The sequence below is a fragment of the Leptosomus discolor genome, chromosome 7 (assembly GCF_034619465.1).
Source record: "Leptosomus discolor isolate bLepDis1 chromosome 7, bLepDis1.hap2, whole genome shotgun sequence".
Lineage (NCBI taxonomy): Eukaryota > Metazoa > Chordata > Aves > Leptosomiformes > Leptosomidae > Leptosomus > Leptosomus discolor.
Genome location: NC_141397.1, coordinates 35,918,230 through 35,945,650, shown reverse-complemented (window position 1 = coordinate 35,945,650; position 27,421 = coordinate 35,918,230). Strand labels below are relative to the sequence as shown.

General features: G+C 39.1%; 1 protein-coding gene across 1 annotated transcript in view; it reads right to left on the bottom strand.

Moving 5' to 3' along the window:
• Positions 1-489: 489 nt before the first annotated feature.
• The window catches only part of NFX1 (nuclear transcription factor, X-box binding 1), a 71,823-nt gene continuing 44,891 nt past the window's right edge, over positions 490-27,421 (bottom strand). The window contains exons 18-24 of the mRNA XM_086467776.1: positions 26,004-26,105; positions 22,470-22,511; positions 22,000-22,098; positions 17,805-17,871; positions 12,153-12,298; positions 5,556-5,657; positions 490-4,135 (exon numbers count right to left, since the gene is read on the bottom strand). Coding sequence (XP_086323902.1) covers positions 4,060-4,135; positions 5,556-5,657; positions 12,153-12,298; positions 17,805-17,871; positions 22,000-22,098; positions 22,470-22,511; positions 26,004-26,105 — 634 coding nt within the window. The 3' untranslated portion in view covers positions 490-4,059. The remainder of the gene's footprint in view (positions 4,136-5,555; positions 5,658-12,152; positions 12,299-17,804; positions 17,872-21,999; positions 22,099-22,469; positions 22,512-26,003; positions 26,106-27,421) is intronic.

Here is a 27,421-nt window from a genome sequence, read left to right as displayed (position 1 = left end):
CTGAGTTTGTTAAATCTAACACCCACAGGTACTTTTAAGTGACATTAGTCCTCACTCGCCCCCCTATACCGCTGCTCTTTACAGTCACCATCACAACAGAATGGTGGGCAAACAACAATGAAGGGGCAATGAGTTAAAATCACACATTTTATTGCCAAGTACCATTTAGGCTGACATAGCAAAGGGGTTTTCAGGGGACCAAAATGTACATTTCTATTCAGATGATCATCTCTCCTGTACTCCTGAATCCCAAGAAGGCAGCAGATACTCCTTACCCTCCCTTTCCTGGGGAGTCACTCTTTACTTGCTTCATTCTCCTTACAGCATTCATTTAAAATCACATCAAACCCAAGAAATCACACCTCGTGATTTCAAAACTTGAGGAAAATGACCCCCCAACTTCCATTTAAATCTTCTTTTTTTCTCTGTGATATCTCTGTCTTCCAACTTTGGAATACTGAGACAAAGCTTAAAAACAATTCCAAAGCATTGAACTTTCAACTTAGATTTATTTCAGGTTTATAAAGAAAGGAATTTTATACCAGTAACTTGAAAAAATCAAGTCAAATATAAAACTTTCAACAAATAACTTAAGAATAAATGTTTTAGAACAATTTCACTTTGCTTATTTCATTATGCGGCAGATACCATACAAAACTGCCACAGAAACAGTGGTATTGAAACCTACTTATGCATCTTACACAATTTTAGGTTAAGCCCAAGCACTGAATATTCAGAGCACTTTAAATATGTTAAACAATACAGACAGGCGATAGCACAGCCCAAATGCCAAAGTATCTGCCTATTTTATACACAATTTTAAAAGCACTTCATGAAGTTGCATGAATTCCAACTGACATCACGTAATTTATTTCAACAGATGCTCACTGCAGAATACTTTTTTCAAATAAATTTACAAGAAACAAGAAACAATATTATTCCTAGGGCTGCAGAAAATGACTAGCATATCCAAGCTTAAGTCTTAGTTCCAGTGATATCAATAAGATTTTTGCCACTGACTTCACTGACGCAAAGATTGCTTTTACCCACTCATTCTTCTTTTCCATAAAAGGTGTAAAGGCCAGCTCAGGTTTACAAAATAGCTATTTGAAAAATATTTCCATGAGGCACATGTGCAATGTAAGACGAGTTATCACAGATATCAAAACTACAGCCTTTAGTACTGTCCCATGTGAAAGTCAGAGATACATTCAGCAAAAGCAAACCAGAACAGAAAGGAGAGCACCATTGTTAAACTTTGCTGAGTTCCTTCTTAAGGCTACGTAACTATTCTGGGACAAAGGACATCAGTACTTTCTTTTTGGTATTACTTTCCCGGGTAAGTGTACGGTACCATGTTTTTAACTAAGTTACTGAAATGCATTTCAAAATAAATGTTTCTGTACATGCAACTTCCTTCGTAACTGCAGCTATGCTCTGACAGCCAGATTTAGAGATGTGAAACATACAAATTGTGAAAAGGTTTTGACATTTACGTAGTTAAAAGGTTTAGTGATGAGAATTATGACTTCTTAGTATGAACAGATTCAGTAATAATCATTAGTCTGATCTTGAGAAGCTGAAGACTACCTGGGTTTTCTTATTAAAAGCAGTGGCAGAATAATTGACTGCTGAAGTGCATCACACCGAAGTTCACATTTTTAAGTTCAAAGCCATAACCTGATAAAAATTCTAATGAGCAGAGCTAAATATAATGCTATTAAAGCTTTTTAAGTTTTAAATTTCAAATCAGAGATGCAAATATGAAGTTTTAGCTATATTCATGTGAAACTGCATGCAAAGCTAACAGGCCTCAGCTTTATTCCATTTTTTACCAGTGACATCAGTTTGGGTTTCTGTAGTGTTAGGTCTACCTGTGCTGTAACAGCTGCGTGTGCTCCAGTCTACGTGCATCTCCCTTCACGCTCTCGGCTTGCCAGGCACGCGTGCCAGCTCCTGTCCAGCACCAACCTTTGCAGCATAACTACAGATGTTCTCCCTGGCAGATGTTCCTGGCTTGAAAACAGCACTACACAAATGTAGCTCTGAGTTTCAAAACCACAATTAGACTTTGTCTGGCAGTGTTGAGCTGGCACCTGTCTGCAAGCACTGGAATAGAGACACTCCTCACAATGAAGGGACTGAAGAAATACATTCCTGGAAATATGCTGAGCAATTTACTCCTTCAGCTGAACTTAGCAAAGCAGTACACCTTATAGAAGCAAACATTAATTTGCATAAGAAATTAATGGCAATATAAGCTGTGTTAATTTATTTTTGATTTCTGTCCACAAAATATTAGACAAAGAGGTAAACCCAATTTAAACCACTGCATGCAAATCAAAAGCCTGAACACTCTTGAGCACTGAGAATCCTCCTGATAACTGTTCCAGTTGAAGCATATGCATTTCAAGTAATTAGAAACATTTAAGACTGCATATTTTTTTCATGTGAAATAATAAGCTCCTATCAAAAAAAAGGCAGTAACAGCATGCATTGTAATTTTCAAAACATTTTGGGGGACAAGATATGGCCTGTGAGTTTGTTGCTCATTCTGTCATGTTTCACAAGCTGTTCAAGATAAAACGTAGCCACAGAATGCTTAATAGTTAAGGCTCAGGGTTGTGTGGTAAGTGAAACTAAGCATGGATAACTGCCTTCCGTTTTCTTGGCAACAACTCTCTTGCAACACCGTAGCGAGCTGGCTGAGAAATAAACCAAGAGATGACAAGTTTTCTGCTAGACCTGTTTCTGCGTCACTCTGAGCCGCGTTGCGCAGCAGCCTCTGATGCTGCGCAGGGGACTTGCCTCTAATGCCATCTGTGGCCAGCCACGAGCAACAAGAAACAGAGTGCGTCAGCATCAGTCACTGAAGTCACAAATTCAGAGAACCTTCTCCTCAAGCAAACAGCCATTACTCAAATTCAGAGCTGTGCCACCCCTGCTGATCAGACTGACAGTCTCCTCTCCCAGAAAGCTCTCAGCTCACCATGTGGAAACCATTCACCATCTGTGTCCCTTTGGTGTCCTTCACTGTTTAAACTACCATCCCATTTTGGTTATGGTACTTCCCAGGAAACAAAGATCTTCCGTTGCCAAACAGTTTAGACAGATGATCTTATAAATTTTACAAAATATTGTTCCAAATTCATAATGTAGTTAAACCAAACTTCACACCTTCACCTTAAGCTTGCACAGTACAGAAAAGATTATAAACACCCAATAAAACCATGCAAAAAAACCCACCAGAAGGACATCAAGCTAACATATCTAAATACAAATTAAGCCAAATAGAACACCAAAATAATATATAAAGTCTGATTTTGTTCAAGGTCTTGAATAAGAAAGTATTAATAATTTTCTTGTGTTGGCTTTTTCAGGGTGCGTTTTTTTTGGTGTGGTGGTTTGGTTTGGTTTTTTTCCATATCAAATTTGAAATAAAGCAAAATAAGTCTTAATTCCCCACATCCTGGTTCTTCAGACACCAAAAGTCCGCGCTCTTAATGGGCATTTAGTGCACATATTCATACTTAGACTAAATTTTATATTTCCTTCCGTATAGAAGAGTAACTCAAATTCCCAAATTTACCATGTCAACACAAAAATTGAATTAATAAAATATGAAAACACTTGAAGAACATGCCCATCAGTGTTTTTAACACAGGTTATTTCTGGTCCATTTTAGGTTGTGCAAGATGTGTCAAAAGAAATCATTGAGATTCATCATTGTTCTTACTCCCCTCAAAAATGTATTTGGTTACCAGTTCTTTCACTTTAAAGGCATCAGTGGAAATCTACGTTGTTCTGACAGCACATCAGATAAAAAATTGCACCAAACCCAGGTTTAAAAAGCTATACTAGTGTTAGGTATTATGCAGTTTACACATAAACTGTAAAAATGCATGACTTTTTAAAGTATCACAATCAATCTAACTTCAGATGTTAAAACATGAATATGCTGAACAACTGACCATTTGACAGGTAACCAGAAAGCGCCTCACACAATAACTTAGTGTCTTCACCTCTAAGCTTCTGTATCATATTTCTACATCAATCACTTCAGTCCTGGACATCAAAGTAGTCAATTACAGGCTCTTCTTTTGATGGTCTGGATAACCCACTGTTTCCACTACTCCTGAAATTATAAGAATATCTGAGGTTACTCATATGCATGAAGAACAAGATATAAAGTAACTGAAATCACAAACTCCCGTAATGTCTCAGTGCATTGGCAAATGGCACACGTTTCTAAATTATGTTTTAATGGAAGTACCTTAAGGCTCCCAAAAGCCTTTGTTAAGTGTTTTTTGGAAAAAACATATACTTTATTAAGCCATCAATGTGTGGCTGACTTGATATAATTTGTTTTGGCATTTTACCAGAAAAATACCAGTTACTGGTAATACTTGCTATGAAACCAACACTGTAACGACAACTAAAAGTTCAGTATGCCTTTTTAAAAGAAAGGGCAAAAGAAATACTGTTGAAGTGAGCTGATGATCAAACCTGCATGCTTATAAAAGCAAGAATAACAAAAAATGTATGGTAGTACCAAATCCAAACACTATGTAAAGATTTTTTCCCATAAGACAGTAGATTCTGTAGAATTAAGCACTTCTAAAGAAATTTCACTTCTAGTAGTTACAAATGAATGGCTAAAGCCCTTTTCAAATTTAATTTTGCCACATAACCCCCTTTCATTAGGGTCACTGAAGACTGGAATTCCACAAAAGTAAGTGGCAAGACGCTGAGTTCCACTGTAAGCAGTCACTTTAGACACGTTTTGCTCTAGATGCTTAGCTCTGAAACAATTTAAATTTTCTCAAACAGCCTACTTTGTATTCCAGCAGCACCTTCAATGCCCAATAGCTACTGCAATAGTTACTGCAACAATTAAGCTGCCCCTTTCTGCAAATGGTACTTCACATGGCTTCAAATGCTATTTTGGAAATAAATTGCAGAAAAAGGTTCCAAAAGGTAAACCTGAAAAAAGAATAAGCCATCCATTACAAAAATTCATAATTATGGGATGACTACAGGTAACTGATGCTGGCAGGTCATAGGAAGTAAAGACTGTTCTATTAGACTATTCACCAAGAAGCCTTATATATCTGAGAAAATGGTAGTTCACCTTCAGCCAACTGTGTAGTCATATCTACACAAGAAAAACACATTTATTACCTGTCCAAATAAATAATTTTATGCCAGTAAGATACTACTCTTTTACACAGAACAATTAAAAGTAAAAAAATCCCAAAAACTCCCAAACAGCCATCTTTTCCCAACTATCTAATCTTTATTAAAAAATAAAAAAACCTCCACAATATTTGTTATATTACTACTCCTATACCACACAGTCAAGCCTACATCTTCTTAGCACTTCATTTCAGGTTTACTTCTGTGGAAAGAAAATCTTAATGCATGCTGCAAGCTCCAAAGCTGAGTGTGGGTTGGGAAAACAAAGAAATGGGGAGTATAAAGCTGAAACTCAGGAACACCCCCCTCAAGTAACAGCACAAACTTGAAGAATACTGTTTTAAAACAAACTTTCTTACTTATCTGTTTGCTTGTAATGAGGAATAGGAGGTGGAGGCCTGCTCTGCATTTCTTTATCTAGCACAGAAGTTAAGGTATTGCTTGGACAAATGGATTTCCCTCTACAGAAATGAAAGAAAGGTTATTTAATTCAATAGAATTTGTTAAGAAGTTAGGACAAAAGAGTTACATTTGTAAGCAGCAGTTCTGGTGTCCAAGTCCATACCTGTATACTTAAATCATCTGTTCAAATATTTAATTTTCCAACAATGTCCATTTTCATTCCCAAGAACAAGATAACCAGTCTCAATGTCTCTTGATGCTTTCTATAAAAGATGCAGGAGCATACTACACTTGACTGTTGGTGCCCAGACCCCTCTTCCTTTCTACTACAAAGCACACAACATGATGGCGATACGGTTTAGGGGCGTACTTGGTAGAGCAGGGTTGATGGTTGGACTTGATGATCTCAAAGGTCTTTTCCAACCTGAATGATTCTGTGATTCTATGATCAACTGTTAAAATACCCAAACTGCAGTACTCGCATTCTAGAGCAACACCTACCTGTTCTTTTACAGAACAGATGTAAGATCAGTAGCAACAATTTAATAGCTTAACTCAGCACCGTGTGAACACAGCTCATTGCATCTTCACAATGTGTCATCTAATGTTTTGGAAACATGCTCTTTGGCCATAAGTCACGTTAAAATTGTTTATCACTCTGTACTCAAAGTGGCCCTGCTAAGCAGCACTCTCCCAGGAACAATGCAGCAACACTGCCTCTTCCTTGTCAGCTAGCCCAGGTGAACAAGACCAGAAAAATAACATTATGCATTAGGGGGAAAAAAATAAAATAGCTTCTTCTGCTTTCTGCATGAGCTACAGTCCATTATGTGATCACCATCACACAGTGAAGCATTCCACTTGTGCTTGACCCATCTGCAATGCAAGGGCCACCGTGGGGCTGTGGGGAGGGCAGCGTTCTCTCCAATATAGGAGGACAGTGGACTTTAGCATGTGTATTTGTATGATTTAGCATATATTGGCCGTGAATCACACTCAACTTTGGTATGGCAGTCTGGGCCAAAGGCTTCACTGGCTGAAGAAAAAGGAAGGATATTAAAAATAAAACAAAACAACCCCCCCAAAAAACACACCAGAAAAAAAACACCTGGAGAATTTGTTCCAAAAAGGCATCTAATTAAAAAAAAAAAAAACAAATAATTACCAAACATACTGTATCTCGAACAGGCAATGGAGATGTCTTAAAACTTCCTATAAATTCATTAGCCACTTTCAAGAGTGAGCGTGCTTTATTTCAGCTTCCAGCCACTGTTACGATTTAACTGCAGGACTGAAAAACCTTCCACTGTCAGCATCTTTCCATTCACAGTTTCTTTTTCATCTTTTCTGAAGGCAAATAAGCTGAATAAATTAAAACTCTTAAAACCTTGTCAAGGTCAATTTCTTACTCTTCTTGCCCTTCGCTCTAAACCCATGCTACTGATATTTTAAGACCCAACTACTTCTGGTACACTAAACTGGACTGCTTTCCTATTTCTAGCTGAATGGTTTATATTGGATATTACGAAAAATTTCTTCACCAAAAGGGCTGTCAGGCACAGGCTGCCCAGGGAAGTGGTTGAGTCACCATCCCTGGGGGTATTTAAAAGACGTGTAGATGCGCGCTTAAGGACATGGTTTAGTGGTGGACTTGGTAGTGTCAGGTTAACAGTTGTACTCAATGATCCTAAGAGTCTTTTCCAACCTAAATGATTCTGTGATTCTATGTCAATCGCTAACTAATATCTTCTCCTTGTTTATTTTATTCACAATTTTTTAAATAAACTCCTTATTTCAATCATATTTGTCTTTTTTCCATCATGTCTTGTTTTCATCAGTTACAACAAGATAACACCCAGTTCCTATGCTATTGTGGCAACAGAGGTAAAAAACTCCACAACATTCTCAAGGTAAGTCAGAAGTCCTCTAAAATATGAAGTGATGACCCCTGACCCCGGGATTTCAGTGTTGTTTCAAACCGAGTGCTGACGGTCCGTTCAAATGAACTGCAAAATGTTGCACACATAGGTCACAATGCAAAGGGTCCCCATCTCCCCAACACTGAAAGTGTTCCGTTATTTGAAAACAAAAAAAAATTACTTGCCACTGACGATAATTTTTTCAAGATTATGTTTACCTGTACATTCTAACAGCAAGTATATTAGTGTCCTATCAGCTGAGAACAGTTAATATTCCCCTCTCATAACAGATTGGTAAAAACTCCCCTCTCCTTTAGCTCCAAGCCTGGCATATAAAGCCAAATGTTCCCACTATCATTTCAGTTACCTCTCAACTGTAGAGCTTTACCTGAAAAGACTAAAAGGTAGATGGGAGAATATTTTGTTGTCTTCTTTAATTTTTATAAACTGGTGTGCAAAAACATGGAAACTCAATAGACTGAAGATAAATAGGCAAAAAAAGAGAAAGGCTAGAAAGGCCTTCACTAATTAAAGAAAGGTCTCTGTCTTTACAATGTCAGGCTAAATCTTGCTTGTGTAGCAAAAAAAGAAAGTAAATGAGAGGTTTTGGAATTCAGGAAAACAGAACACTTGGAAGAATACACGTGCACTTATGTCTATAATTAGCTAAAACCATCTTACCAGAAAAGAGAATGCTCCCACATTCCAACAAAGTAAATACAGCAGCTCTGCTTTGAAGTGAAATGTTCCCAGGATGTAGAGGGTTAATATATCAAACCTTTAAAAATGAGGAGGGATCAAAGCCTTGTGGAGAATTAGAGGAGATCTTGGAACCAAATTTGCTTTGGTCACATCAAGGCCTAGCCCTGGTTGTGCTTTGACAACATTTAGTGTCCCTGCAAAAAAAAAAAAAGCAGCAGAGCTATACAGCAGATGGTGCAGCTGTGACACCACAGAGGCTTTAGAGACAAAAACCTACCAACTCCCATTCTAGCAAAATGTAAACTGCTTCCTGGATAGCTTGGTGACACACATGACAATACCAGACTAACTCCAATCTCCCCAAAATTCTGTGAATATTTCTATTCATTGGGGTTTTTTTAAAAAAAACAAACAACCTGAAACAAACAGCCAGTCATTCAACTAAATAGATGTAAAATGGAAAAAACCCTTTGACTAATTAATTGCCAGAAAGGAGAGAGAAAGCAGACCCTCCCTTCCTGCTAACATAAATCACGGTTATCTATTGTCATCTATGGAGGTGGAACCAAAAGGCTCTGCAAGCACTTCAGATGTTTTGATGTGAAAGTTGCCATTCTTAATTCTATTAACTTATTCTCAAAATAAGGAAAAAAAGACAACTGCCTGCCCCAAGCAACAAAGCGGAGATGACAAATTTTTAAGAGCACTCCAGGGAAAAGCAAGGAGAACACAACTGTCTGCTGACTATAAGGAACTGGCAGTGCTGACAGATGGCCTGTTGTGTAAGACTGAACTGTGGAAATCGGGACTCAAACTTATCTTCTTAAAAACTGGAAGTCTGATTTTTGTAACTCCAGGATGGATCAACATTGATCTGATTTGGTATGAACCACTATAAAACTCTTTGCTCGCTGATCTGTCCAGGACTGACTCCACGCAGCTTTGCAATAATGATCCATTAGCTTTCAGACAGAGCAGGTTTTTGTGAGAAGTGTCTCCAAAGGCTGATACACTTGGGGTGAAATAATGAAGTAAGTGGCTCCCAAACATCTCCTGATCGTGTAGACTTCACATATCCTGTGTCAAAAGCTGTCAAGAGGCAACACACACTATTCTCAGGGCAAACAACGTCAAAATTGAAGGAAAAATAGCAAGAAAGAGATGTTGCTCTTTTCTGGAGCAGGACTGCTGTTAAAACCACCTTGGCTGCTGACCTATAGCATTATTTGTGCCTAAATTGCTCAAAAAGCCTTAGAGATGTTGAGATGTAGTCACTGGAGAAGGCCCTTGTGATTGCGAAGAGGGTGGGGAGAAAGTTAACTTTTTCCTCACGGCAGAGGAGAAAATTCATAGAGTGAAGGGCAGAATACAAGTCAAGTTCTTAAAGTCACAGAGTACCTTCAGGAAGTCATCAGAACTACTCTCAAATTGGAAATGAAGTTATGCCAGATATCAGAAAGGCTGCAGACAGTTAACTTAAGTACAAAGGACTGCCGCTTGGAGATCAAGCACTGAAATGTGCCCAGAAAAAGTTAAAGAAGCCAAAGAACCATTCTGTTTCCTCAGAACATATGATTTCCCTTCAACCCTGCCACTGGGGTGTACAGGTTTTGCCTTCTGTGATGCAACTGACATGCTCTGATAAGGGTGTACCATGTAATTACAGGGGTTTTCATTTCTTTAGGTCTTTGCTCCTGCTGGTCTTGCATAGCCTAAAGCTAGGTAGCCACTCCTGAACTGCCTCCAGACTGACCTCATTGAAAGGAAACAAAATCCTGAGTGAAGAACAACAACAGAGAACATGTTGATAAGACCGTGGCAGGATGTGGTTTTCTCAGAGAGAACAATGTGCACCCTGTCACCTTCCTGAAAAGTCTCCTTGTTCATGATGAGAGACTGACCCTATTGTTCTTCCTGGAAGGAAGAGGAAAAGGATGGGTCTTACGGGGTGACTGTTCTCAAAAACACTTCCAGGATGTCTCAGTTCCACACAAGCTGTTTAATCACTCATCACTACATAACAACAAGCAGACACCCCTTAACAGGCTCTGGCATCCAGAGTTATTCATAGGAGGAGGAAATTCATATGAGTAAAAGACTTCAAGAAACCACTGACAGGTACAGTGAAGCGCATGTGCCTACCAACTTGGAGAGGAAAGCCCTCCCCTTTCCACCATACCAGTCTGGACATTACCTTGGACCATGATTCAGGAGGAATTTGGTATTGCAGCTGTGCAAAAGATGGTGACTGCAAAGATGACCAACAGGGAAGCATGGAGAAGGGCACTTGTTGCAAGGACTCACTCGGGGTCTTGTGTACTTCAAAGGACACCAGAACTGCAATTCAGACCAACCCTGACAGTCAGTACTGGGAACGCTCTCCGTGGTTAGACACCAGCAATGCTGTAAATGCAGCTAAATATGACCAACTCCTCCTGATGGGGTGGAATGATGACGGGGGCAGGGGCTGAGGGCAAAGCAGATTTGTGGTGTTTGCTCCTAGATACCTGGAAGAGGAAGAATTCTAGTTGGAGAAAGCTGTTTTAGCACCAAGGAGACTTTCTCACTCCTCTGACCAACCTTTATGGCGATGTCACCATTTCAATGGCACAATGGGGGAGTGTGAAGAAGAAGAATGGTCTCTTTGTTTGGCATCATTTTGAATTATCTATACTATTATCTATACTATTCCCCACAACAGAAATCTGTGGGGAATGCTAAGAGCAGGATGAAACAAAATGAATCAAATCATTTGGACTTTCTGGTGACTACTAGCCCCTGGACTTGAAGAAGCTGTTGTAAAATACTCAAAAACATCATCCTGGAACTTGAGCTATCACTCATCTGAGGCTTCCATGGGTTTTATGTCTCAAAGAAGGGGCAAATAAAAAGTTAATGAAAACGTCTTTGTTTTTATAGCATAGTCATCTGTCCTGCTCCTTTCTCTTGACACATTATCCTCTTCACTAATTTCTCATACCCCCCCATCTATTTCTTTTTCTTAAATAAGCTTTTTTGAATATCATCTCTTTTCTCACCTTCCTTTACTAGAAACAAAAGACTATCTTAAATTGTTTCATGGAAATGGAAAGGGGTATCAAAGTGGTGTTCCACTTCTCAGGGAAGAAATCAAGATTGTAGCTAAGCTATCAACCCATGAACAGGCTCAAGAGCAGCTCATGGCACTCTAGTAGCATGCAAAGTGACAGGTTTTTTTTATAACTACAGTCAATATCTACAGTTAAAAACAACCAGTTGTGAAAGAATCACAATTTGACAGTGCTAAACTAAATATGCTGCTCAGTGAGCAGCAGAATCAATGAAGCCTTCCCATGCTATGTCTCCAGTGCAATCACTTTGCTTTTCCCCCAGCTATATTCCCTTCATTTCTAATATGAACTGCCTTCTGTGGAGCTTCTCCAAGTATTTCCAGTTTTGCTTAGAAATCTCTTCAATTTGCAGTAATTCCAGCTCCCTCTTTGTCCACTAACTAAAATGGGAGTACACCCTGTGGCAGGTTCAGATAGATGGAGAACAATTAGTTCCAATACCAGGTTTCTTCAAAGGTGCAAATTCAGGTACGACTTCTCAACCCAACAATCAGCTTTCATAAAATTATATGGCATTTATTATCTTTGATACCGCTACAAAATTTAGCAGTCTTTTTGCCATCAGCCAAGATGAATGGAAAGTAGCTTTGCAAATCTTTTCTTATCTTTTTTATTTCTATTTGGGTTTTATTCTCTGAAGATTTACTTGACTAGTGGAAGTAGACGTCCATGAAATTATCAATTTTAAAACGGCTTAAAAAAATTCTACTGGAAGTTACTGCATGTTGCAAATTGCACTGCTTTTAAACTCATTTCAGTAAGCAATAAAAACATCCAATTAAACTAGAGTTAATAGATTTGAAAACAATAAGGAATTACTTACTTCACTGCAGTGATAACAACATTACGCTTTGGTTCGTTGTCATAGCTCACACTTTCAATGCCATAAACCTGAGCTAATTCATGGATGATTCTGCGGTGATCTCTGTTCATTGGCGGGTAACAATGGCTCTTCTTTGTATGCTTGCCCTGAATTCAAGAGAAAATGTTAAAAAAAAAAAAAAAAAAAAAAAAAAAAAAGAGGAAAAAAAAGGTAAAGTTTTCCTTTGGGGATGGCCAGGAGGAAGAAAAAAAAAAAAGTGCTTCTACCTGTAAAATTTTGCTGCTATGACCATATTAGTACCATAAATTGCTAATACCTCAGTATTGACAAACAACTCATCTATAAATTTTCACTTGTTTCCCAAAAATTAAATTACTTGTTCTCTATTGTTTCCATCACCTCAAAGTATACACACATGCAGATGCAAACGTATCTTTTCAAGTCTGAAATACAAATCCTGAATATATCCATTCTACTTACATTCCACAGAAGCAGTACAAAATTATTTCTTCTGAATTTTTATTTTTCAGAATGATCTGCTAATTTTGAATCAGATCTAATTTTATTTTTCGGACTGGTTTCACACATATTGCAGATATCTACAAAGGTGTCACATTTATTTATCACTTCCCTCTACCAAAGCATCTATTTATCCCCAAAATCTGCCATGTAATAGCATCAATAAACTTTTCATTAGATAAAAAAAAAATTTTAGTTTGAATTTCAGTCAATAAAGACTGATAATGATTCAACACTGCTTGCTATATAAACAGCAAAAGAACAAACAAAAAGCAGGGCCCTACGAGCCCTATCCTAATGGGTTGAGTGACTTTGTAACAGGAAATGCAGATGAGGATGAGACACTTGGTGCTGCTGGGACTCAAGACACTGCTTCAGTTTTTACCCTGGTTGTCATCAACAGTGTCTTCTAGGTCTTTGGGTCTACAGAGAGGGTTCAAGGAGAAGACAATCTACCAGTAGCAGAGTAAGTTTGAGTCAGGGACTTCTAGAGAAATCCCAGCCTACACAAGTTCCTAGGACTGCAGGCAGTGCATTTAAGGGTACTGAGAGACCAGGACAATGTCCCACTCTCTATCATCTCTGAAAGATTGTAGAGAATGGGGTAGGAACACAACGACTTGCAACTATGTTCAAAAAGAGAACAACCTAAGAACTACAGGTTGATCAGCTATGCTTCAAAGCCTGGGGAAAAAAATCATAGAGCAAGTCCTTTTAGAAGCCATTTTTAGGTACATGAAGGAGAAGGTGCCTGAGAGTAGTCAATGTGGAGTTACAAAAGGTCAGTCACCTAAATTAATGTACAGACCACCACAGGTAATAGAGCAAGGTACTTCAGAAGTAAATAGAGGGTCTCTTCTTAGATTGTAAAATACCTAAGTTACAAATAGTAACTGGACCAGAAACTTGGTCAACCATTTCCATAAGTCCTCGGCGCAATCAAATGCTGTCAGGGTGTAATCTTTACTTAGCAAGAAACAGTAATACACCTCTCACCTATTACAACACTTCCAGCATCTAGACGAGCATTTGAATGAAGAAAACTCTACAGATTCTGTACCTATTTATGATGATCAGTAATGCTTGCTTTAAAAAAAGTGATGATGGTACCAGGCTCAGAAAAACATTAGAATTTCTGTCCATATGCAGACAGGGCTGGATGATAAGAATGTTTCCTGTCTCATCTTGTTTACATGTATCAAGGACAACAACTCTGCTATGCTAGATGAGTACATACTGATGAGTCTAGGAGAACAGATGTTCATGAGGCAAGCAAAGTCATATAATGATAGCTGAGCCACATTAATGATAAAACTTGTAAAGCATCAAAATCCTTTTATTACTCATTTATTCAGTTAAGCTGAAGTTGGTATCTCCGAAGGCACAGTGTAAAAAATAAGTCAAAGTGAAATGTGTAAGCATAAGCAACAGAAATCAGTATGAAAGACACAGTACTGACATAGGCAGAGCTACCTGAATGCTTGATAGACAAGCCTGCAGAATACTTTTAATACAAGTAAGTAAGCCTCTACCTCTAGAAGCAAAGAAAATAATCCACATCTTTAGTCAGAAAGGATTTAGGAGTTGTGATAAACGAACAACTGAACTCAGACTCAAGCATAAGGAGGACCGAGGGATCATGGCAGAAGAACAACTAAAACAAGTCTCCTTGCATAATGCCATGTCAAACACATTAATCCAATCTTTGGCTACACAAAAAACAGGGAGTTGACTCGGTCATGCTGGACACAGGCCTGAATGAGCAACACTGGTAACACAAGTTACAGAGACATGCCCAAGACAACATAGATACCTGTGAGTTGCAAGATGAAACATGACTCTTACAAGGGAGAAAATAAAGCCTCTGAGACTTCCAGAAATAAAAAGAAAAGGTATGCAAGAAGAATTGAGCAGAAGAGTAGGTTAGCTTTACAGTGCAAGGGAGACATTCCCTTTTGCACCACACGCCACCATTTTGAAGGAAAAGAAAGTCAGAAAATGGCCTCCACACATGCTGTCGCTCCTATCTGCAGGATGGGCAAGGAGGACACCCAGAGCCACAGGCTGGTGAGCCTCACCTCAATCTCTGGGAAACTGACAGAGCAGCTCATCCTGGAACCATTTCCAGGCACATGAAGGACAAGAAACTGCTCAGGAGTAGTCAGCATGGCTTCACGAAGGGGAAGTCATGCTTGATCAACCTGATAAACCTCTACAATGAACTGACATGCCTGGTAGATGAGGGGAGAGCAGTGGCTAGTGTCTGCCAGGCCTTCAGCAAGATCTCTGATGCTGTCTCCCATTAGAGCTTCATAGCCCCTCAAGCTGTTGCTGTAGGGGCTGGATGAGCACACAGTGAGTTGGACTGAAAACTGGCTGGGGGCTGGACTAGATGATCTTCAGCAGTCCCTTGTCCCTTCAAACCCTTACTATTCTGTGATTCTGTACCCTCAGCGCGTCTGTGATTGACACAGGGCTGGGAGAAGTTGCTGACAGGCTGGGGTGGGTGCTGCCTCCAGCACAACCTCGCCAGGCTGGAGAAATGGGCCGACAGAAATCTGGGGAAGTTCAGCAAGGAGAAATGCAAAGTCCCACACCTGGTGAGGAACAACCCCAGGCATCAGTATATCCTGGGGGGCACCCAGCTGGAAAGCAGCTTGGAGGTCCTGCTGGACACCAAGTTGACCATGAGCCAGCAATGTGCCCTTGCAGCAGAGGAGGCTATTGGCATCCTGGGCTGCATTAGACCCAGTATTGCTAGCAGTTTGAGAGGGGTGCTCCTTCCCCTCTGCTCGGCACTGGTGAGGCCACACCTGGAGTCCTGTGTCCAGTTCTGGGCTCCCCAGTACAAGAGAGACATGGACATACTGGAGAGTCCAGCGAAGGGCCATGAAGATGATGAAGGGACTGGAGCATCTCTCAATGTCTATAAATACCTTAAGGGAGGGTGTAAAGAGGATGGAGTCAGGTTCTTTTCCATGGTGCCCAGTGACAGGAGCAGAGGCAATGGGCACAAATTGGAACACCGGAGGTTTCCTCTGAACATCAGGAAACACTTTTTTACTGTGAGAGTGAGTGAGCACTTGGACAGGTTGCTCAAGGAGGTCATGGCCTCTCCGTCCTTGGAGATACTCAAAAGTCACGAATGTGGTCCTGGGTAACTGGCTCTAGATGGCCCTGCTTGAGGAAGATGACCTCCAGAAGACCCTTCCAACCTCATTCTGTGACTCTGTGAAACAACTACAGCCTCATGTAGCAGGGCACAAGTCAACCTACTGTTACCAAATGGGCTCACATGCAGAAGGCACAAGAGGTTTGTAAGCAATGTGAATAATGCAGATCTAGAACGGGCATCTAAACAGAAAACTGGTGATCAGGAATCTAAACATTTCAAGAAGGAATCTGACAGCCTTGCGAAAGTTAGTATGTATCTAAATAGAGAATTTTTAGGGACAGAACATTGAGACTGTAGGTAGTTGTTGGGTTTGCCTACTGAAGATTTCATGAAAGAAGGATTACTTCTTATCTGCATTTGCACTACAATATTGCTTCAAGCTTGTGTCACTTGCCTTTGATGTTCAGAAAGACATCTCTTCCCCTTTGAACTACAATTTGACTTATGGGGACTTACTGTACTTATGTACTTATGGTAGAGCAATGCCCAACAGCCTGAGGGGCAGGATGGTGCAGAACTCATCCCTGACATAGCGTATCATCACATGGGCCTAATTGGTTTATCTTGATCATGATAAAAGCTTAAGTAACCACTGGGTAATTCTTTTAGGTCAGACAGGGAAAATATTGTCACATCTGGTTTGTTTTCATTCTCTTCCACGATGCAGATGCTCTTCAATTAAAGACACCTTTTGTCCGCTTTGTAGGATCATTATTTAACAAATAGTTGGTCACTGCTGAGAATTAAAGCACTGGAGATGCTCATGAGGTCTCTGATTCTCTTGTTCTGCCATATTTGATGTCACTAATTCATTGTATATTGCAAGTTCAAGACCTGAGGTTGCCCTTTTTTTTTTACTATATATTACATACCTTGGTTTTATTTTAGTAGAGGCATATACATTGGTATACGCAGTTATTGTATATACAGAAATATATGTGTATATATAATTGTATACATATGTGCATATAATAAAGGTGGTATATAAAGGTACATGTAAAATAGGATAACCACAGGTAACACAACATTGGGAAAACTATTTTTAGGTGATGACAGCTATTCTATGCATCTATTACCAAGTGTCTGAGGTTGGAGGGGCCTGAACATAATTAGGCACAGACAGACCCCTTTCAGCCTTTCATTCCAATGTGGAAAACAATGGTCAAAAACACTAGAAAGGTGAACATGCACAAAGGCTGTTTAAGAAGCATTATACATAAAAAAGGAATAAAGTTAAGTAACTGTCCTCAGGGGGTAGGGGGAAGGAAATTAATGGTTTCTACACAAGGCTAACTCTTGAGCTAAGGGCAATTGAGGACAGTATGATCTACACCGTCCTTTGAACCACATATACTGGGTCAGGCACGGTGAACCAGCAAGCCAGCAATATGCTAACCTGAAAGGCCTGGAGGCGGAAAACTGCTTTCACTGAAGAACCTATGATTGTGTCCACGGAATCAACATCTCCAGGCATACTGGAGTCTGCCAAACAACTGTGGCTGAATCCAAGTCTCCTTATTGAAGAAGGAGGACTATTTCACACACTAGTAAATGCAGGAGGGTTTCCACAAATTTGTGAGCAAGTTCCACTACAGGGATCAGAAGAACCTGGGCTTTCCTCCTCAAAGTCTGAATCTTTAAACACAGTCTTTGATGATTTAATACTTTATTAAAGGAGATCCAAAAATTAATTATAATCCATTATAATTGGCATTAAAGCCAATCACTGGTTGCATCTTTAAACACAGATTGGCTGTCACTAAAGTGATCCTCAACTACTCTGTTTCCCAAAAATTTTGTTCTGTTTATAATTAAATCGTGCACTCTATTGGAGCCCAAACAGATCTAGTGTCAACTCATAACTATTAGTATTAATAAAGTTTAGTAACATCAAACCCCCCCCAAAATAAACAAAACTGTTTCTTATTGTAAGTCATACAGAGTATCTGAATACTGACCTTATTCACAGCTTCCACAAGCATTCTCATTTCCTTCTCAATGTCACTGACAAATTTCAAATCCTTCCTGCAAGAACAGCACTCTAGGTAAATAAGGCAAGAGCATGTACAAAGATACAGTGTCTTCATCTTTTGTAACATTATTTTCAACAGGAACAAAATTAAAGAACTCAACTGACTGAAGCAGAAGCAGGAGTGAAAGCACATTTTGATTTATATATTATACTATTTACATTAAAAAAAGTTAGCACGTCATCACTATTACAAAAATCATGAATTATTTTCCCTTCAACCCTTAGAACCCAGCATAAAATTCTGTGGTACAACTCTACTGTCTGACAATACAATTCTACATTTTCAAATGGATAATGTAGATTTTAAAGTTGCCATTTCAATGTTTTTAAATTATTTGTCATTAAGGCAATTCACTTAATTAGAATACATGACTAGACACAAAAATGAGGAATGCGTAAATGGAATGGAGTTCTTTTCCAAGACAGAGGAAAAGTGCACTGACTTTGGTCTCCAACTCGTCTAGCATAAAAAATTAATAACAACAAAAGAAACAGTATAAGCCTACTTGGAAGTAAGCAAACAAAATGTTCTCGAAATGAGATATTAAAGACACTTTTTTTAAATTATTTGATTTTTTACCTTGCTTAGTCACAGTAGGTCAAGTCTTTCACGTAAGGGTGAGCTTCGCACTCTGTTCTTAAATAAGCAGGTAAACTAAGTGCAGGGTACCATTCCCATGGGGAAAAGAGGCTACCTGAAGATTTCATGTCTCAAAGCTGGTTAGTAGCACATAACCTTGTTTCTTCAAAAATAGGCACCATGCCACACCAACACAACACCGCTTTGTGAATGATGTCAGAACTTCCTCAGTCAAGAAGCACCTACCAAGGCAGGCACCGCCATCTTTAGTAGATGACCTAACAAAGTTCTGGATACTGAAGTGAACGTATCACCAAAAGGTCAAGTGGCCCCAAGCAAACATGCAAAATGGCAACATCGAGTAGCTTGGCTACCAACTTGATCACTGGTACAATGGACTTAGCCCATCACTGGAAAACTTTCAAAGTTTTGTAACAGTGCATCGACATTGCATGTAGTTATCAGAACTCCTAGATCTTTAGTGGAGAAAAGTATTACAGTGGGAGAACTGCAAAAAGGACCTGGATTTGTAGAGTTAAAAAGAAAGGGGCCTCCAGACACCTAGGCTATGAAATACAGAGTCAGCCTGTGCGGCATGAGGCTTTGGAAAGAATATTACAACAATAATCTCAGGTTAAAAAAAAAAAAAAGAAACCAAATAAAAAAGCCCCAACAACAGAAAACGCAACCAAAACCACTGATCTCTTCAGGATGAGCTTAACTTCAGAAAGCCAGAAAGCAAATACTACACAGAATGCCAGCCATGAACACCCAAATTTCAAGGTGAAGTGATCACAGGAGGTAAGAAAAAAAAAGGAACCAATAATCCAATGACAGGGTCCCGAAGCACCTGATGTGTAATATTTAAAAACCTCCTGAGGTACCAGCTCACAGAGTGGGAGACATGTTCAAGAATCAACCCTTCAGGAGCCTATAAAAAGCATTACCAACTGGAAGTCACCAAAGAAATCAACCAGGTGGGAGTTCCTTCAGAAATACTTAGAATGTTCAAGAAATCCCAAGACAGTCAAGACTGAAGTACTCAAATAGGAAGGCAAAACAGAAAGCATACTATGTGGGGGACAGGGCCAGGAGGGTGGTGGTGGCAGCAGAAGTCAACTGATTAAGAGAATGTTATTTCCCTGTAGGAAAAGGTGAGATAGATTGGGGTAGATGAACTGTACAGAAACTACTTTCACAGGCAACACCTCAAATCCCTAGTTCCAACAACTCTCTAAGAGTAGAAGCAGGACCTTGCTCCCTTTTGCTTGTAACTTACTACACAATGGCAGAGTTGTGACTACCCATATGGGTGTTCAAAGGCGAGGGAAGTGTTTTATGTGCACTTTGTACCTCCAGAATCCTTCATATCCTCCAAGAACAACTTCACGGATAAACAGCCGTGAGCCACCTGATGATCTAAGCAAGCCGCAATCTACAGACTGTTCAGACAGCAACAACAAAGGGCAGGCCAATGCAGATGGTGGGAGAGACAGAAGAATTGCTTTTTCTTTGGAATCATCAAGATTCTGAGGGAACATAATTTGGGTTGAGGAATCTTCAAGGAAATAGTGGACTTCAGTATTCCTTAATCTGAAAGTTTCCTCTGAAACAGGTACCCTCAACAAATATTTGGATTGCCCTAGAGAGTTCTGGATTCCCCTAGAGAGTTCTGGATTCCCCTAGAGAGTTCTGGATTCATCAGTGAACAGTTGAGGCAATCACAGGAAGATGCACCTTCTATCTAGATGTTCAGAGTGGAGAACGGTACTTCAGACTTTTACTTCCCTGCCACTAAGGCTGAAAAAGCACAAGTAAGATTTTCTTTACAGTATCAAACTTCCCTTTGAGACCACCAGATGAAACAGTAAAGAAAAAATAAAGGAATCCTTTCAACAGCGTGCAGTCTTGCCTTTCCAAATTTGAGAGCAAACCTCATTGGACTGTCACGACACAAGAGGAGTAGAGTGTTGGGTCAACATGCAAGGAAGTATTCTCTATTCCTAGCTCATGTAAAGAGGGATGTTAATACAGGGAGAAACTAATTTATCTTGAAGACAAGATAAATGAAATCAAATAATTCAATGTGCAAAGTCATTGACTTGAGGACTAACCAAAACTTTTGCTTTAAGCTGTGACTCAGTAAGAATAGCCTGGGTGTATTACTTTATCATGAGTTACTAATATAAAAGCGGCTACAAAGGAAACGCAAATAAAACTGCGGAATGACTGAGAAGACATATTGCCATAGAGAAGTGTGGGTGGAAGCACTAAGGCTACTTTTCAAGGTATCTGTAGAGCATCTGGAATACAGTGCATGAATCTGGTCAGTTCTGTCACAAAAGATGAACACTGCACTATAGGTAGACAATGGCTGGCAGAAAGGTAAGATTGGATTGTACTCCAAAAAAAAAAAAAAAAAAAAAAAAAAGAGAGGACTACACATACGACAAGATATTCAGCACATTAAGAAAGTGAAAATATATGCTTTGTTCTCTGAAAGACGTAGAGCAAAACATATTCTATATGTACTGAAGAGAATAGACCTTATAAAATACCACTTTTAAGTGCAAGTATTAATGAAACAGTACCTCCACAACGAAAACATTAAGCTCTTATCTTGCAGCAGGCTGATCAATTAGAAGTAAAGCAAGAGGTGATTTACTCTTAAATTCTGTGTGGCTATATATATAAAATATGCACTTGTCTCAACATATCAGCAAGCTAAATAAAGGATTTTCAGGTAGAAAACTTCCTCACAAAAATATGAAATTGATATATCATTAGGATACTGAAGCAAGAGCAAAACAGATTCAGCTGTTCTAAAAACTTAAGAGCTGATAAAAATTAATGTCATGCCTACAAACACACAGACAAGAGTAAAAGGTTCTTAGATGACACTTACCATTTAAGCATCTTTTTGAAAATGTGTCAGATCCCTCCCCCTATCATTCCAGATTGTGTAGTATTTATCAGTGTGATGCTTTTGATATTACCCCGACTTTCTGTTGCCTCATTTTCAGATGTTTCAGCCTAGCAGCCCTCTTTGCAGTCAGCACTGGCTCAGCTCTGCATCAATCAAGTGTTTTATTAATTCCATTTCTTTATTTTTAAAATAAAGGCACTAAGGCAAAAAAATACTGAGACTAGTGGAGGTTAATGGTGTCAGGCTATGAGAGCATATTTCACTACTTAGCTATCACTTTTGTCTTTGTCTTGAAAAGTTTACAAGGAGCACCAAGATGGGGGCTGATTGCATATGAAAGCAGTGGAGATGTGAGAAGTACAGGTACTGATTCACAGTGAGAAGAACAGTGGAAAATGATGTTCTGGTCCTGTTACAGAACAAAGCAGTCCATCTTTTAAGGTGCATTTTACTTTTCAGGTTATCATTCTGGAGGTCTTGAGAACTGCACATCACCTCCTTTGCTTCAATTATCACCTACTGCTAAGGCTGGAGAGAAGATCAGACACGGGCATTTTTACAAGAGTAAATAGAACTATTCTGCATTTCAACACCTGTCATCATTAGAACACATACCTCGCATCTTCTTTTAAGAGGTCACTGTACTTTGGTCCAGAAGAACGGACGTTAAAAGGATCAGAATTATCATGTATTTCAAGAGCCTCAGCAAGACGCCTACATTTGAGGGTAGGAGTGGAAAAAACCAAAATGTAACAAACACACAACCAAACAAAAATAAACACACAAATCCCCCCAGCCTCCCAAAAATGTTGTCATTGAAGAGTAAAGATAAGGGTTAATAAAACAGATGAACAGCTTGCAAAAGATAAGAGTCTGTACATCTGAAACTACTCATTTAGGACTTTTCACTACAATATTCTAGTAAGATCTCAGTTCACTCAATACAGATCCCTATAACACAAGAATCACCTCCACATTCATCAGTTCTTTAGGTTTGGCAGGAAAAGATTTTTTTCCACATAGCATTAATTTTCTGAACCTGGACTTCTGAAAAAAAACCCAAAACGAGCAAGTTCATTGCCCACCTGTTCCTCTGAAGAGCTAAGCATTCTTCATCACATTGCAACCTGAATTATGAAAGAAAAATACAATTAGAATACTTTTCAAACTGTAGCTTTGTTTGTGTCACATCATTATCACAGCCTAAAGAAGTTAAGAGTGTGTGAAAATAGCTTATTGAATTAGATCAGGTAATACATCCAAAAGCAAACAAGCAAACAACAAAAAGATCTTTGAGCACACAAGCCCTTCTCCAGGTCTTGAGCAGAAGCAGCAATTACCAAAGCCATACAGAAGCTGAGAAAAACAGCTTCTGAACTAGATTTTATTATATTGGTAAGTTAGATCATTTGAGAAAAAAAAAGCAGTTGATATCAGCATTGCGGGGATGCTAGGAAGGATGGGAAATTAGTAAAGGAAGATGTGACAAGGTCACTTACTCCTATGCATCAGAAAAAATGATCAGCCAGGAAAAGCGGCAAAGTTACGTATGCGTACAAAGCACTATGATGCACCAGAAAAATCAGTATTTCAACTGAGTCCATAACTTCTAGTTACAGTTCAGTTCCAGTACAGTTATGAATTTCACTTTTCTGTCTCATCTTTGAAAGGTATTTCATAATCTTATTTTAAGGATTTAAAATGTCAGAGAAGGATCAAGAGCTCTCCAGAATTTCACAGTGGCAGTTACAAACTTCTGCCCCTTTGTACCCTCCCCTGGGGTCCAAGGAAACTTCCTGGGACTGAGCGCCCTCTTCCCCCCACCCTGGATAAGTGAACACTTTTCTGGATGTACTTGAGTGAGCCCTCAATCCTTCTGGTTCTAGTTTCTGGATACCCTTGAGTGAGAGGCTTTTCCCCCTTTTGTAAGGGAGTGTGTGCTCATTTTGGATCATTCTTCTCAAAGGCCTGTTTGCAAAACTCAGGAATTCTGAAGTCAAGCTGTGTAGTAGCATATTCCCAACTGAGGTCTGAACTATACTTTGGCCTGTCGGAGTGTTAGCTGACTTTGGTTGGAACAGATCCCCGTTTCGAGTAGCTGCTTGGTCTTTTTGTGAGTGCCTCTGCCTGGCACCCAGGCTTGCGGTCTGCTCAGGTCTGTAGGGGTGTTCTGAGTGACTGCTCTGTCTGTTGTGTGGGTGCCTCCGTGACACCCTCAGACTGCCTAAGTTAATTGATTCTGCTGATAATAGTTCCCTGATTTCAAACAAATAATTTCTACAGGGGAAACTGGTTCATTCAGTGACATGTTTTATGCTGGGAGACACACAACTATAGGATCCAGAACTTCTGGTGATCTTCTCAAAGGAGGCAGAAGAAAGCTAACATACTCACACTCTAAGATCAACCTGGTACTGTTTAAAGTCATTTGCTTAAAGAATCGTTTTCTCCTCCTCTAAAAGAGGAATGTAGCCAATTTAGAGAAGCTACTCTAGGACTGACCAAATTTGTCACAAAAAAGCCCTCAAACCCTAGTAAGGAAACCGAACTAAAGTATAAAATGTCTACAGACAGGACCAGAGAGAGAAACCAAGAAAGGAAATCTCTGCACAGTTTGCATAAAATACTCTGCTATTGTAAATGAATGAAGCGAATTTGTAAGTTACTTTGAAAATACTGGAGCTTGACAATAAACTAGAAATTTAAGAATAAATATTTTATGTACCATCATCTCTTTTCACCCCCTGCCTGGTATTTGGTACCAGATGAAGTGAGTGGGGAACAGAGAATACTTCCTCTGACTGTCCTTGAATAAGGCTACCTGCCACAGTTCAGATACATTAGGAAAGATTTGCACGAAGAAAAGTGATCTCCAGTATTTTCAGCTATTCAAGGAAAGGGCAGTAGAAGTCTGTCCAAACAGAAAGATGTGCAGCAGTGACTACAACACAATTTTTATTACACATTGCAAAGGCCTGACACCAAGAGACAGTGGTGTCTAATTTGCTCTCCTGGGAAGTATACAGCTGTTACGACAGACTTGCAGCTTCACCAGCTGGAAAAGTCATCCCCCCTTCTTTTACCACCCCACACCCCCATCCTCCCCTCTAAGTTCTAGCACTGCCAAATGGTTGCTTTCTTTAACCAGTGACTTTTTTGTAGAAGCTGAAGTTAGCTTTGTATTGTTGAGTGTATTTGATTCTGGTTGGCATTGTGACTGGGCTGGCCACTAACAAATGACAACTGCTCTCTAAGAACAAAGTAGTCGAGGCTCAGTCTGGATAAAGCAGAGGTTATTCTGCAGTAATTCTAGAGACAAAAACTGATGCTTATATTGAACATTTTGAGTACTGAATTAATTTAAACAAATAGGGTCAGATAAAAAACTCCATTACTGTTTCCTGTTTCTGTCTGTCTTATACCACGCTTACGCAATACCAATACCACACTCTTTCAAGTTGCGTGCAGGAATCAGTACAGCTCTCCCTCTTTCACCTTGCTTTTTCCCCCCACTTTCTTCTGAATGGTCCAACTAGAAGGAAGCTTGAGAATGGAATGAGCAGGTGCTCCCATGTGTCATTTCTGGTGTTAGCTCATCTTGCCCATACATTCAGAGTTGAAATTATTTCAGTGTAGAAAACTATCCAAAAGGACTTCGTAATAATGTGCTCCAGTTTCACAGACATTACACAAATAAACAGAACAGAATGGCTAGCAAAAGTTCTTGAAGTATGCTGGTGTTTACTTTTGATACAGGAAGCCATGAAGCAACTGTATGGGAAATTTCACTATTTTGACTTTACACAATATAAAGGAAAATAAGATTATATTATATATAATAACACACATAACAGACTGACTCTGAAATAACTGAATTCACAATAAAGTGAAGAGAGGTACTAACAGAAAATAAACTAAAACCAGAAATTAGGGACCTCAAGGGCAAAGACTTCAGGAAGTCAAGTTTCTGACAGAAGGATGTTGGAGAAATTCAAAGAAATTATACTAAAAGTAAAAAGACAAGCTATTGCAATTCTGAGGAACATCAGGAGGAACAGAAAAATCACAAAACTTAAGTCGCAAGTGTTTTTGTGACTTGAAAGCAGATTTGCAGTGTCAGCCAGTATGACAACACAGAAGCACCAATCAAACTAAGAAATCTAAAAAGGGTAACAGAAAAATATTATAAATAGTAAGATTTATAGAAGGTTAGGGAAAAATATGCCCTATTAATAATCTAGGAAGGAAAGCTGAATGCTGAAACATAAAATAACAGCATGAAGTTATACTGTCTAGAAATTTGAAAAATAAAAATAAAAATCCAGAGGACCTCTGGAAATCCAGAGTTGGCTGGGTAGCAAGAAACTCTGAAATCACAATTATATTGTTCCATTTATAATTGTAACGACAAATCAGCCAATGATAGAGGACTCATTCTACAGGAAAGCAAACACATGAACTGCTAATTAATTTTAGCAGCATCGTTACAATACAGTCAGGCTATTTAAAGTCTTCCTACTTTAGCTGGGATTTTGCTCACAATATTAAGTATTTCCACATTGCCTATGTTTCAGGTGCACACAAGGATTTCAAATATGTTTCTATATGTGTCTCCTTACCTGGCCTGCTTCATTTCTTTTTTCGTAATAAGTCTACTGATTTCCACTGAATCCCCAAGCTGTAGATCTGTTAATTTAGTGGCTATAGATATAGCAGCTATTCTGAAAAAGAAGAGGGTTACATTTCATTTGAGGCAACTCACAAACCTTTGAAAAGGTCTATAGCTGAAGATTTAAATCTCCAGGTAGAAGACAGACAGACTGATCGTTTCCTCATCAGGTTACAGAATGGGAGTCTAGTTCACATCACCTAGTTTTAAGAGTCTAATCTAGCTACATAAATTAAGAGGTTACTCTCTCTCACCTCCCTCAAGCCACCTAGGAGCAAGACTAACAAATGGACACGCTTCTTCAGGAAATGTTTCAGAGCAAGAATCTAATTCTAAGCAAGTCTAAACTAGCCAATGTGAATACTCTTTCTTCTCACCTGCTTAATATTTAAACTACAGTGACTGTATAGCTTTAATTGCTTTTTTAACTTTTATGTGATTCTTCCTTAAAAGTGTGCAACTAAAATCTGTAAAGTGAATTTGTAAAGTACTTAGAAACTTCCTTAGAGAACATGGATGATACAAGCCATAAGGAAGAGCAAAATGCCTACTGAGACTGTTACAATTTTCTTTATAAAGATTCTTCATTCTTCCCTTCAGTAACAAGCTGTCCCAGTTTGATTTTCTTGCTAAAACTTGTATTACTAAAATATACAAGTTTTTAGTGAAATAACCCACACCATTCTCAAACAAAATCCTGAAAATGGAACATTCTATCCTCTGAACCATCTTTTCTGTTAAATTCAGATAAAAATGACTCTATGTTTTGCATCAGAGAAATAATCATCTATCAGGAAGGAGGATAATCCTATCACATGAAAACAGAAGGCATGAAGAGGAACCATCAGCTTCATATTTTCAGGTGGTGACAAAGTCTAGGTAACGGGCCATTAGATGATGTTACACCATAATTTGTATCATGTGTACAGATATAGCAGCACACTCCCTTCCCTCTTCCCTTGGGCATTCTTTGACATTCACTGACAAAGCTCAAAGCTGTTTCATCACTCCTGTAGCATTTCTGAGAAAACCTGGATTCCCCATTAACTTGCTGACCTTTCCACAGCATTACTACAAGAGTCACTTTGTTGTGTTTGGTTTTTGGTTTGGTTTTTTGTTGTTGTTACTTTGTTTTTTTTTTTCTCCCTACATGTGTAGATGGTGGGGAAAAAAAGCCAAACTAGCTCCCACAAAATCAGAATAGTTTAGTCTTTCAGCAACCTGAACCGTTGGGAGTTATCATGCAAACTTAGCTGGCATTAAATGCTGCTTTTATTAACATCGCATGGGCCAAGAGTAATTTATAAACATATATGAACACATTTGAAGGAACAGACACAAACACTTGCTTTAAACCAATTGTTTCTT